General features: G+C 37.4%; 1 protein-coding gene across 12 annotated transcripts in view; it reads left to right on the top strand.

Annotated features, from left to right (window-relative positions):
• BRIP1 (BRCA1 interacting helicase 1) overlaps nt 1–12,875 on the top strand; it is a 189,137-nt gene extending 176,262 nt beyond the window's left edge. For all 12 annotated transcript variants that reach the window (XM_055577414.1, XM_055577413.1, XM_055577410.1 and 9 more), the window contains 2 exons: nt 423–650; nt 10,365–12,875. In XM_055577414.1, the coding sequence (XP_055433389.1) occupies nt 423–650; nt 10,365–11,083 (947 nt within the window). In that variant the 3' untranslated portion in view covers nt 11,084–12,875. The remainder of the gene's footprint in view (nt 1–422; nt 651–10,364) is intronic.
• The last annotated feature ends 838 nt before the right edge of the window (nt 12,876–13,713 follow it).

Raw genomic sequence — 13,713 nt, 5'->3', positions numbered from 1 at the left:
ATGAGTTGGAGCAAACTCTGGGTGATGGTGAAGGACAGGGAAGTCTGGGGTACTTCAGTCCATGGGGTCACAAAGAGTCAGACACAACTTCGTGACTGAACAATAACAACAATGATAAAATTAAATTTGCCTTATTCCCCAGTTATTCAGATTGATAAATAATACATTTCCCTATCTCCATTCTACTTCTACTGTCTCTTCCCTCCATCCAGTTGACAGTCACTGCATGTAAAGAGAAATGCTACTGATACCAGAGCATATTGTACTTAAGAAGGTAAAAAGGCAGGAAAACGGTTGAGAACCATTCTATATACTCTAAATTCAAAGTAGATTATTTCATCAGAGAAGTTATCTAATTGTTTTTCTTAGTATATCGTCACGAATAACCAAAGTTTCTTTGCTGGTTTTACTTTTTGCCTTAGGACTTTCTAAATGGGTTCGACAGTTGATTCAGCACCATTCAACCTTTGAGAGTGCACTGGAGTCCTTGGCTGAATTCGCCAAAAAGCACCAAAAGGTCATTGCTGCATCCAAAGAAGACAGAAAATCTATACAGGACGGTGAGCCTACACTTGGAGTGGCTTGTTTGAAGGACAGTACCTATTTTTTAGAAGCAGCAAGCCATTTATCACCAGAATATGCTATGGAAGGTAAAGCAAAAATGTGTTTAAAACTACCATATCCTAAAATGATAAATGGAAGTCCATCATCTCCAAAAAGGAGAAAAGTATGAAAAGTTCTACCCATTTACATTTAGTAGAGAAGTCTCATTATATTCAGTGAAATGATATTTGTTATGCTACAGATTAATGTTCTTAAATATGTTGGTTTGTAATATAAGGTGTTATCATAAAAGAATGAAATAGTATAGTGTATTGGAATGGGAACAAACTTTGTCAGAGACCTGTACATATTTTCTGGTTTTCCACTAAGAAGCTTTGCCACTAATTGTGACCCTCTGAGCAAGTCACTTAACATTTTGAGTCTTAATAGAAGAAGGAATATCTGCCTACCTGTCCCTCCAGAGACAGATGTGAAAGTCATTTATTCTAAATGATAAAAAAATAATAGTTTAAAATATCATAATATGCTAGATTAGAATATAATTTGAAAACAATAGGATATAGTTTAAATATATTAGAGTATAATATATCAGGAGTTAGCAAATTATGGCCTATGGACCAAATTTGGCCTGCTCTCTGATTTTGTAAGTAAAGTTTAATGGAATGCAGTCACAGTCAATCACTTACATATAGTATACAAGAGCAGAGTTAAGTAGTTGTATATATTACACTAGAACATACTTGAGTAGTTGCAACAGATACTATATGACCCACAAAGCCTAAAATATTTATTGTCTGGCCTATTACAGAAAAAGTTTGCTAAACTGTGTTCTATATCATTGGATATCATTTTATTTGTTTTATTTAATATATAATAGTTGTTTCATATATCAGTTTTTAAATATTTATTTTATAGTATATGCTTGTATCCTAACTAAATGTTATAGTGAATTCTAGGCCATTATACTAGTTTCTAGTCCAGGTCTGATTACCAACCAATTTTATTTTATTTTATTTTTAAACTTTACATAATTGTATTAGTTTTGCCAAATATCAAAATGAATCTGCCACAGGTATACATGTGTTCCCCATCCTGAACCCTCCTCCCTCCTCCCTCCCCATTCCATCCCTCTGGGTCGTCCCAGTGCACCAGCCCCAAGCATCCAGTATCGTGCATCGAACCTGGACTGGCAACTCGTTTCATACATGATATTTTACATGTTTCAATGCCATTCACCCAAATCTTCCCACCCTCTCCCTCTCCCACAGAGTCCAAAAGACTGTTCTATACATCAGTGTCTCTTTTGCTGTCTCGTACACAAGGTTATTGTTACCATCTTTCTAAATTCCATATATATGCGTTAGTATACTGTATTGGTGCTTTTCTTTCTGGCTTACTTCACTCTGTATAATAGGCTCCAGTTTCATCCACCTCATTAGAACTGATTCAAATGTATTCTTTTTAATGGCTGAGTAATACTCCATTGTGTATATGTACCACAGCTTTCTTATCCATTCATCTGCTGATGGACATCTAGGTTGCTTCCATGTCCTGGCTATTATGAACAGTGCTGCGATGAACATTGGGGTACACGTGTCTCTTTCCCTTCTGGTTTCCTCAGTGTGTATGCCCAGCAGTGGGATTGCTGGATCATAAGGCAGTTCTATTTCCAGTTTTTTAAGGAATCTCCACACTGTTCTCCATAGTGGCTGTACTAGTTTGCATTCCCACCAACAGTGTAAGAGGGTTCCCTTTTCTCCACACCCTCTCCAGCATTTATTACTTGTAGACTTTTGGATCGCCGCCATTCTGACAGGTGTGAAATGGTACCTCATAGTGGTTTTGATTTGCATTTCTCTGATAATGAGTGATGTTGAGCATCTTTTCATGTGTTTGTTAGCCATCTGGATGTCTTCTTTGGAGAAATGTCTATTTAGTTCTTTGGCCCATTTTTTGATTGGGTCATTTATTTTTCTGGAGTTGAGCTGTAGGAGTTGCTTGTATATTCTCGAGATTAGTTGTTAGTTGCTTCATTTGCTATTATCTTCTCCCATTCTGAAGGCTGTCTTTTCACCTTGCTAATAGTTTCCTTTGATGTGCAGAAGCTTTTAAGGTTAATTAGGTCCCATTTGTTTATTTTTGCTTTTATTTCCAATATTCTGGGAGGTGGGTCATAGAGGATCCTGCTGTGATGTATGTCAGAGAGTGTTTTGCCTATGTTCTCCTCTAGGAGTTTTATAGTTTCTGGTCTTACGTTTAGATCTTTAATCCATTTTGAGTTTATTTTTGTGCATGGTGTTAGAAAGTGTTCTAGTTTCATTCTTCTACAAGTGTTTGACCAGATTTCCCAGCACCACTTGTTAAAGAGATTGTCTTTAATCCATTGTATATTCTTGCCTCCTTTGTCAAAGATAAGGTGTCCATATGTGCATGGATTTATCTCTGGGCTTTCTATTTTGTTCCATTGATCTATATTTCTGTCTTTGTGCCAGTACCATACTGTCTTGATGACTGTGGCTTTGTAGTAGAGCCTGAAGTCAGGTAGGTTGATTCCTCCAGTTCCATTCTTCTTTCTCAAGATCGCTTTGGCTATTCGAGGTTTTTTGTATTTCCATACAAATTGTGAAATTATTTGTTCTAGCTCTGTGAAGAATGCTGTTGGTAGCTTGATGGGGATTGCATTGAATCTATAGATTGCTTTGGGTAGTATACTTATTTTCACTATATTGATTCTTCCAATCCATGAACATGGTATATTTCTCCATCTGTTAGTGTCCTCTTTGATTTCTTTCACCAGTGTTTTATAGTTTTCTATATATAGGTCTTTAGTTTCTTTAGGTAGATATATTCCTAAGTATTTTATTCTTTCCGTTGCAATGGTGAATGGAATTGTTTCCTTAATTTCTCTTTCTGTTTTCTCATTATTAGTGTTTAGGAATGCAAGGGATTTCTGTGTGTTGATTTTATATCCTGCAACTTTACTATAGTCATTGATTAGTTCTAGTAATTTTCTGGTGGAGTCTTTAGGGTTTTCTATGTAGAGGATCATGTCATCTGCAAACAGTGAGAGCTTGACTTCTTTTCCAATTTGGATTCCTTTTATTTCATTTTCTGCTCTGATTGCTGTGGCCAAAACTTCCAAAACTATGTTGAATAGTAATGGTGAAAGTGGGCACCCTTGTCTTGTTCCTGATTTTAGAGGAAATGCTTTCAATTTTTCACCATTGAGGATAATGTTTGCTGTGGGTTTGTCATATATAGCTTTGATTATGTTGAGGTATGTTCCTTCTATTCCTGCTTTCTGGAGAGTTTTTATCATAAATGGATGTTGAATTTTGTCAAAGGCTTTCTCTGCGTCTATTGAGATAATCATATGGTTTTTATTTTTCAATTTGTTAATGTGGTGTATTACATTGATTGATTTGCGGATATTGAAGAATCCTTGCATCCCTGGGATAAAGCCCACTTGGTCATGGTGTATGATCTTTTTAATGTATTGTTGGATTCTGATTGCTAGAATTTTGTTAAGGATTTTTGCATCTATGTTCATCAGTGATATTGGCCTGTAGTTTTCTTTTTTTGTGGGATCTTTGTCAGGTTTTGGTATTAGGGTGATGGTGGCCTCATAGAATGAGTTTGGAAGTTTACCATCCTCTGCAATTTTCTGGAAGAGCTTGAGCAGGATGGGTGCTAGCTCTTTTCTAAATTTTTGGTAGAATTCAGCTGTGAAGCCGTCTGGACCTGGGCTTTTGTTTGCTGGAAGATTTTTGATTACAGTTTCAATTTCCGTGCTTGTGATGGGTCTGTTAAGATTTTCTATTTCTTCCTGATCAAGTTTTGGAAAGTTGTACTTTTCTAAGAATTTGTCCATTTCTTCCATGTTGTCCATTTTATTGGCATATAATTGTTGATAGTAGTCTCTTATGATCCTTTGTATTTCTGTGTTGTCTGTTGTGATCTCTCCATTTTCATTTCTAATTTTATTGATTTGATTTTTCTCCCTTTGTTTCTTGATGAGTCTGGCTAATGGTTTGTCAATTTTATTTATCCTTTCAAAAAACCAGATTTTGGTTTTGTTGATTTTTGCTATGCTCTCTTTTGTTTCTTTTGCATTTATTTCTGCTCTAAGTTTTAAGATTTCTTTCCTTCTATTAACCCTGGGGTTCTTCATTTCTTCCTTTTCTAGTTGCTTTAGGTGTAGAGTTAGGTTATTTATTTGACTTTTTTCTTGTTTCTTGAGGTGTGCCTGTATTGCTATGAACTTTCCCCTTAGGACTGCTTTTACCGTGTCCCACAGGTTTTGGGTTGTTGTGTTTTCATTTTCATTCGTTTCTATGCAAATTTTGATTTCTTCTGTGATTTGTTGGTTATTCAGCAGCATGTTGTTCAGCCTCCATATGTTGGAATTTTTAATAGTTTTTCTACTGTAATTGAGATCTAATCTTACTGCATTGTGGTCAGAAAAGATGCTTGGAATGATTTCTATTTTTTTGAATTTACCAAGGCTAGCTTTATGGCCCAGGATGTGATCTATCCTGGAGAAGGTTCCATGTGCGCTTGAGAAAAAGGTGAAATTCATTGTTTTGGGATGAAATGTCCTATAGATATCAATTAGGTCTAACTGGTCTATTGTATCATTTAAAGTTTGTGTTTCCTTGTTAATTTTCTGTTTAGTTGATCTATCCATAGGTGTGAGTGGGGTATTAAAGTCTCCCACTATTATTGTGTTATTGTTAATTTCTCCTTTCATACTTGTTAGCATTTGTCTTACATACTGCGGTGTTCCCGTGTTGGGTGCATATATATTTATAATTGTTATATCTTCTTCTTGGATTGATCCTTTGATCATTATGTAGTGACCATCTTTGTCTCTTTTCACAGTCTTTGTTTTAAAGTCTATTTTATCTGATATGAGTATTGCTACTCCTGCTTTCTTTTGGTCCCTATTTGCATGGAAAATCTTTTTCCAGCCCTTCACTTTCAGTCTGTATGTGTCCCCCGTTTTGAGGTGGGTCTCTTGTAGACAACATATGCAGGGGTCTTGTTTTTGTATCCATTCAGCCAGTCTTTGTCTTTTGGTTGGGGCATTCAACCCATTTAAGTTTAAGGTAATTACTGATAAGTATGATCCCGTTGCCATTTACTTTATTGTTTTGGGTTCGAATTTATATACCGTTTTTGTGTTTCCTGTCTAGAGAATATCCTTTAGTATTTGTTGGAGAGCTGGTTTGGTGGTGCAGAATTCTCTCAGCTTTTGCTTGTCTGAAAAGCTTTTGATTTCTCCTTCATACTTGAATGAGATCCTTGCTGGGTACAATAATCTGGGCTGTAGGTTATTTTCTTTCATCATTTTAAGTATGTCTTGCCATTCCCTCCTGGCTTGAAGAGTTTCTATTGAAAGATCAGCTGTTATCCTTATGGGTATTCCCTTGTGTGTTATTTGTTGTTTTTCCCTTGCTGCTTTTAATATTTGTTCTTTGTGTTTGATCTTTGTTAATTTGATTAATATGTGTCTTGGGGTGTTTCGCCTTGGGTTTATCCTGTTAGGGACTCTCTGGGTTTCTTGGACTTGGGTGATTATTTCCTTCCCCATTTTAGGGAAGTTTTCAACTATTATCTCCTCAAGTATTTTCTCATGGTCTTTCTTTTTGTCTTCTTCTTCTGGGACCCCTATGATTCGAATGTTGTAGCATTTAATATTATCCTGGAGGTCTCTGAGATTGTCCTCATTTAATTCGTTTTTCTTTTATCCTCTCTGATTCATTTATTTCTACCATTCTATCTTCTAATTCACTAATCCTATCTTCTGCCTCTGTTATTCTACTATTTGTTGCCTCCAGAGTGTTTTTAATTTCACTTATTGCATTATTCATTATATATTGACTCTTTTTTATTTCTTCTAAGTCCTTGTTAAACCTTTCTTGCATCTTCTCAATCCTTGCCTCCAGGCTATTTATCTGTGATTCCATTTTAATTTCAAGATTTTGGATCAATTTCACTATCATTATTCGGAATTCTTTATCAGGTAGATTCCCTATCTCTTCCTCTTTGGTTTGGTTTGGTGGGCACTTATCCTGTTCCTTTATCTGCTGGCTATTCCTCTGTCTCTTCATCTTGTTTAAATTGCTGAGTTTGGGGTGTCCTTTCTGTATTCTGGCAGTTTGTGGAGTTCTCTTTATTGTGGCGTTTCCTCACTGTGTGTGGGTTTGTACAGGTGGCTTGTCAAGGTTTCCTGGTTAGGGAAGCTTGTGTCGATGTTCTGGTGGATGGAGCTGTATTTCTTCTCTCTGGAGTGTAATGAAATGTCCAGTAATGAGTTATGAGATGTCTATGGTTTTGGGGTGACTTTGGGCAGCCTGTATCTTGAAGCTCAGGGCTGTGTTCCTTTGTTGCTGGAGAATTTGCTTGGTATGTCTTGTCCTGGAACTTGTTGGCCCTTGTGTGGTGCTTGGTTTCAGTGTCGGTATGGAGGCGTTTGATGAGCTCCTGTCAATTAATGTTCCTTGGAGTCAGGAGTTCCCTGGAATCAGGGTTTGGACTTAAGCCTCCTACTTCCAGTTATCGGTCTTATTTTTACAGTAGTTTCAAAACTTCTCCTTCTATACAGCACCATTGATAAAACATCTGCGTTAAAGATGAAAAGTTTCTCTACTGTGAGGGTCACTCAGAGAGGTTCACAGCGTTACATGGAGAAGAGAATTGGGAGGAGGGAGTTAGAGGTGATCCAAATGAGATGAGGTGGAATCAATAGTGGAGAGAGTGGGCTAGCCAGTAGTCACTTCCTTATGTGCACTCCACAACTGGACCGCTCAGAGATGTTCACGGAGTTATACAGAGAAGAGAAGAAGTAGGCAGGAGACAGAGGTGGCCAGAAGGATAAAAGGGGGAAATGAAAAGGAGGGAGACAGATCCAGCCAGTAATCAGTTCCCTAAGTGTTTTCCACCATCTGGAACACACAGAAATTCACAGAGTTGGGTAGAGTAGAGAGGGGTTAGGGAGGAGATACAGGCGACCTGGTGGAGAAAACAGAGAGTCCAAAGGGAGAGAGAGCAGTCAAGCCAGTAATCTCGTACCCTAGTGAAAAATGGGTCCTGAAGATTGGGTTTTTAAAGGTACAAAATTGGTAACAAATACATAAAAGCAAAAATTAAAAATCTAGAGTAGAGTTTGGAATTTCAAAAATGCGATGTTAATGAAAAGAAGAAGGAAAAGAAAGAGAGAAAAAACGAACAAAGAAAAACAAACAAGGTTGCGAAAATTATAAAGAAACTACAGGTACAAAATTGATAACTAATACCAAAAAGCAAAAATTAAAAATCTAGAGTGAGTTTGGAATTTCAAAAATACAATGTTAAAAAAAAAAAAAAGAAGAAGAAGAAAAATAAAGAGAGAAAACAAACAAACCAACAAAAACAATGTCGCAAAAATTATAAAGAAAATACAGGTACAAAATTGATATCAAATACCAAAAAGCATAAATTAAAAATCTTGAGTAGAGTTTGGAATTGCAGATATATGATGTTATACAAAAGAAGAAGAGAAAGAAACAGAGGAAAAAAAAAGTCACAGAAATTATGAAAAAAAACTATAGGTACAAAATTGATAACATATACCAAAAGGCTAAAATTAAAAATCTACAGTAGAGTTTTGAATTTCAAAAATACAATGTTAAAGAAAAGAAGAAAAAGAAAAACAAAAACAAAAACAAAACACGGTCAAAAAATTATAAAATATATATATGAAGTTTGCTGAAGAAGAAAAAAAAAATAGGGTTTTTTTTTTTCCTTGCAAAGTAATAGTTATAAAAGTGAAAATTAAAGGACAATAGAGGACTTAAATTTTTTTTTTAATTAAAAAAAAAAAGAAAGATTGATCGTAAAAATAGTAAAAATATATCTAGGTCTTTCTCTGGTTTTGTTGTGAGTATTGTGGGTTCAGTTCATTTTTGGCTAGTTCCTTGGTCTGACTTATATTTCTCAAGATATATAGGCCCCTTCCTATGCAGTCTGTAGTAACCACAGGGTTTAATCTATGGCCTGTAGCTTCCAAGGCGTTTCCCTCTGTTATAGCTTCTTCTGTTTGCTGGTCTCTTCAGTGTCTGGTTCCTGCCCTGACACAAAGGGGACGGTGGAGGACACTATTTTTTTTAATTTTATTTAGGCTCACTTGTTCAGCCGCGCTGTGGGGAGGGAGGGAGGGATGCTGCAAACAGATAACACTGGCGTGCGCTCGCAGTGCCTCAGCCACACTGGGTCTGCCCCCGCTCGCGGCGCGTGTAGCCTCCCTGCCCACACTGCTCGGGCTCTAGGTTGTTCCGTCGGGAACAATCAGTGGCCGGCCCTGGGCTGAGCTCCCAGGTCCAAGCCGCTCAGGTTCAGGCACTTGGGTAGTCCTCAGAGGCGCAGACTCGGTTGGGCCTGCGTTTTGTGCTCTTCCCAGATCTGAGCAGCTCAGGTGATGTGTTTGGCAGGCGCCAATGCTGCGACTTATCGCCTCCCCGCCACTCGGTTATCTGGGTGTAAAACCGGCACACCTTCTCAGGCAGATGTTGACCGTCCAGTCCCCCAAGACGTTTTAGTTAGCTAAGAAGCCTGCTTACAGTTTTATAGATAGTGTCTCTCTTGGGCTGCGATTGCCCCCTTAGGGCTCTGGCTGCCTGTCACCGGAGGGGGAAGGTCTGCAACCGGCTATCTCTGTTCAGTCCTTTGTTCTGTGCGCGGGCCTGGTGGTGTCTTAGGTTAGGGCTGGCTTTTCACGTGGTAGATATCCCACAGTCTGGTTTGCTAGCCCAAATTATTTCGCTCAGATAGCGCTCAGGACATTCGGCCCGATTCTTACTCTAAGGGACACAGCCCGCGCAGCACTTCCCTGCCCAGCCCCCGCTTGCTAATGCCGTGTGCAGGCGTCTGCGCTGCTTCTCCGCTGGGGGAGTTACCGTAGGGCTCACAATCTGCGATTTTTAATTGTTTATTAATTTTTTTTCTCCCTTTTATGTTGCCCTCTGTGCTTCCAAAGCTCGGCACAGATTCGGCGGTGAGAAGGTTTCCTGGTGTTTGGAAACTTCTCTCTTTTTAAGACTCCCTTCCCGGGACGGAACTCCATCCCTCCCTCTTTTGTCTCTTTTTTTGTCTTTTATATTTTTTCCTACCTCCTTTCGAAGAGTTGGGTTGCTTTTCTGGGTGCCTGATGTCCTCTGCCGGCATTCAGAAGTTGTTTTGTGGAATTTACTCGATGTTTAAATGCTCTTTTGATGAATTTGTGGGGGAGAAAGTGTTCTCCCCATCCTACTCCTCCGCCATCTTGGCTCCTCCCCCTACCAACCAATTTTATAACCTCAAGCAAATATCTTAGTCTTTGTGGTTGTTAGTTTCCTTTTTTTTTTTTTTTTTTCGGTTGTCAGCTACCTTAGGGAATTAATCTTGGTCAGTTTTTCTCAATCACTGGTTAGTGGATTTTTAAAGCATTTTTACAGCCTCTTTCCCCCGTTACTCAGCCTTCTTTCTTTTCCTTTTTATCCTTCCTTTTCTTGTTCACTTCTGAGGTCCCTGGTGTGGAATTTGATAGTTTACCATACAGCATTATAGCTTGGGCTAGGAAACACTGGAGACCTAAGATTCCTTTCAGAGTTAACATGTTGTGCTTTACATTCTAAAATGGAAGTCCTGCTACTGCTTGTTATGGGCTCTGAATTATGCATCCTATACAGTTATTTCAGTATTTCTAACAAAAATCACTTTTAATGTAACAATTATTATGTTAGGAGCAGAAAGTTAACACTCTTACACTCTTGTATTTGTAGATGATCCAGAATTATTAGAAGAGTCTGCCCAGGCAGTAGGAGCAGAAGGAATTGTGATTTCCAGATCCACAAGCCCAACCTTCAGCAAACAAATAGACCAAGTTAGCTGGTCTGGGAGTAATTTTGGGGGACAGTGTCTTACTGGTAAAATTCTGACTGCAACACCTATGTTTAGGTCATCAGAGGACTGTGCTTCTACTTCTTCCACTTTCAAAACAGAAAAGAAATGTGAAACAGTTTTGCCGCTCACTGATAAATATGAGTCCTCATCTCTGACAGTAGATACATCATTTGGAGCATGCCCTCAATCAGAAACCATCGTTCCATCTACAAACGTTGATGCTACTAATCTGAATTCAGAAGATCCAGCAATTCAGTTGTCTGTAGTAAGTGAAGAAGCTGAACCTTCTCCTTCAACTACAGCTTCTGAAACAGAAGCAGAGGATGAATCTATCTATTTTACACCTGAACTTTATGATCCTGTAGAGACAAATGAAGAAAAGAATGAACTAGTTGGAACTGAGAGAGACAGTAGATTGACTAATAGTTCAAATTGCATTTTAACTGAAGATCTTTTTGAAATTAAAACTACGAAAGGAGTGGATTCAGTCAGAGAAATGAAAGCCGAGGACTGCACAGACACAAAGTTGAAAAGACTCATGCCTATTAAAGAAAATAAAGTTGACCTTGGTAGTAATGTAAAAACAACTCATAAATGAATTGGAACTGGGAAAATACTCAGGAAATGGATATAAAGAACTTTAAACTGTCTCCTTCCAAAAATAAAGATGTGTTCCTGGTGTTAGGTAATAATACTTAACTGTCAAGCTATAAAAACATACCATCATGCATATATTCAGCTGTATTGTAAATTGGATAAGTAGCATGGTCTTTGGGGTTTATTTTTAGTTTGAGATATATTTTTCGCTTTAATCCAAAGACTATATTATGTTTAAAAATACAAGTTTTACTACTCTCAAGTTTTAATAAATTGATTCTTAAAAAATATTTTCCTCCAAGAAGTCTTCCTCTGCTAAATGCTATAGTGAATTAATCAATTTGGAAGATACGTAGTTTCCTAATGCACTTTAAATTTCACATGAATATTTGTTTTTGTAGTCCTCTTCATCCATTTGTTTTCATACTGATATGTAAAAATTAATAGCAATCTAATCCAGTCATCCATGGATCATGTTTCTCTAGATTTTACCTCAGATCAGTCTGAGATTTTTTTTTTTTAGAAGTCACAGTCTTCTTGAAAAGTATATTCCTATATTAAACTTCCTACTTCTAAGTAGTTAAGAATTAAGAAGAAAACTACATGCATTTCTAATTGAAATTATTTTTTGTTCATTAAACCTAAATCAAGCATGTTTTAAACAAATTTATATAAAATCATAAGATGCCAAATTAAGGACTCCAGATTTTCAATTCTGATTGTTCAGCTTCATCACCATTGTGGAAAAAAGTGATCTTTTCTAGCTGAAAGGTTTCAATTATGCAGCCAAGATAGGAAACTTCAAATATAAATTTAATAAGTAAACCCAAACATGTAACAGTAGCTGAAAAATGTTCTGTGATATCTCAGTAAGCCTTTCTGTAAATTTTGACTCTGTATTTTTATGAATGAAGCTGTACTTCTGATTAAAAATGGTTATAAAAGCTCTTCTTTGACATCATTCCAAAAATACATTCACTGATCTTTTCCAAGAAACATCTGTTATTCAGTAGACATTTAGGCTTCTTGTGAGTGATTTGAATTGAAATTTTATGAGTTGTTCAAGTTGTGGATGTGTTTCATTATTTTCAAGTCAAAATTCTCTGAAGTCAGGTATCTTTTTATTTGGGACGATTTATTATATATGAATATATTTACTTTCAGTTCAATGGCATTTAGGTTGAATACAGCTTAATTGTTTCAATAGCATTGGATGTTACAACTCTAAGCATAATTCAAAGAAATTTAAATGGATAATTTACTAGTTAAAGACTGTATCTATAGATTGGGATATATTCAGTCCCATCTAGTATTAGATCTTTTTCTTAGGTGATCAGTAAAAAGTTTCAAACACTGGATTAGAAGGTAATTTCTAAATTGTTTTGAAAGGGTGAAATCATTTGTCCTCTTTGGCATAGTTTTTAATCCACAGATAAAGGGTAGTGTGATAATAGGGAAAGTACCAGGTGGAAGGCAAGAGACTTGGACTCTGTTCTTGGCTCTGCCACTAAAATTTGCTAAGTCATGCCTTTTGGGGAATTAGTTTCATCTGTGAAATGTGTAGTTTGATACTATAAAATCATGCAAATCCCTTTCAACCTTGAAAATCCATAATTTAAAGGAGTATGTGTTGATATTTTATTCTGAATCGATTTTTATTTGCTTTTGTTGCAAAATGCTTAAAGCAAACCGTTTGTATAAAAATAACATGGATAATTGTATGAATATGTGCATAATAACTTAGGAAAATATTTTAACATTGCTGCAATTAAAATATTCCTGAATGCTTAAAATTGTCTTTAGAAGAATTGGTAAACTACTGGAGAAGAACCAAGTACAGTATTTTTTAGTCATATCTTGCTGCTGCTGCTGCTAAGTCACTTCAGTTGTGTCCGACTCTGTGCGACCCTATAGACAGCAGCCCACCAGGCTCCCCCGTCCCTGGGATTCTCCAGGCAAGAACACTGGAGTGGGTTGCCATTTCCTTCTCCAGCGCATGAGAGTGAAAAGTGAAAGCGAAGCTGCTCAGTCGTGTCCGACCCTCAGCGACCCCATGGACTGCAGCCCACCAGGCTCCTCCATCCATGGGATTTTCCAGGCAAGAGTACTGGAGTGGGGTGCCATTGCCTTCTCCGAGTCATATCTTGGTACAGTATTTTTTAGTCATATCATATCTTATCAAAGGAAAGAAAGTGAAGGTGTTAGTCACTCAGTCGTGTCTGACTCTTTGTGACCCCATGGCCTGTGGCCCACCAGACTCCTCTGCCCATGGAATTCTCCAGGCAAAAACACTGGAGTGGGTAGCCATTCCCTTTAGGGAACCTTCCCAACCCAGGGATCAAACCCAGGTTACCTGCATTGCAGGCGGATTCTTTACCATCTGAGCCACCAGTGTTCTTATCCAACTCAATCTCAAATACCATCCCTTTCCCTAGATATAATTTATTCTCGCCAAAATCTAATTTTCTCCAAGGCTAAAAATTTCAGTTACTGAGAATGTACATAGAGATGTGGCACAACCTTATAGTAATCCCAAGTGGTGTTTCAAAAATTTTGTACAATGATTCCATGGTTGAAACAGGTATATAGTTTCCTCAGATCACAGCTTTGACCAAGATGGTTTTGCAAGAA

Source organism: Bubalus kerabau, chromosome 4 (genome assembly GCF_029407905.1).
Source record: "Bubalus kerabau isolate K-KA32 ecotype Philippines breed swamp buffalo chromosome 4, PCC_UOA_SB_1v2, whole genome shotgun sequence".
Lineage (NCBI taxonomy): Eukaryota > Metazoa > Chordata > Mammalia > Artiodactyla > Bovidae > Bubalus > Bubalus kerabau.
This window is presented reverse-complemented; position numbering and strand designations above follow the sequence as displayed.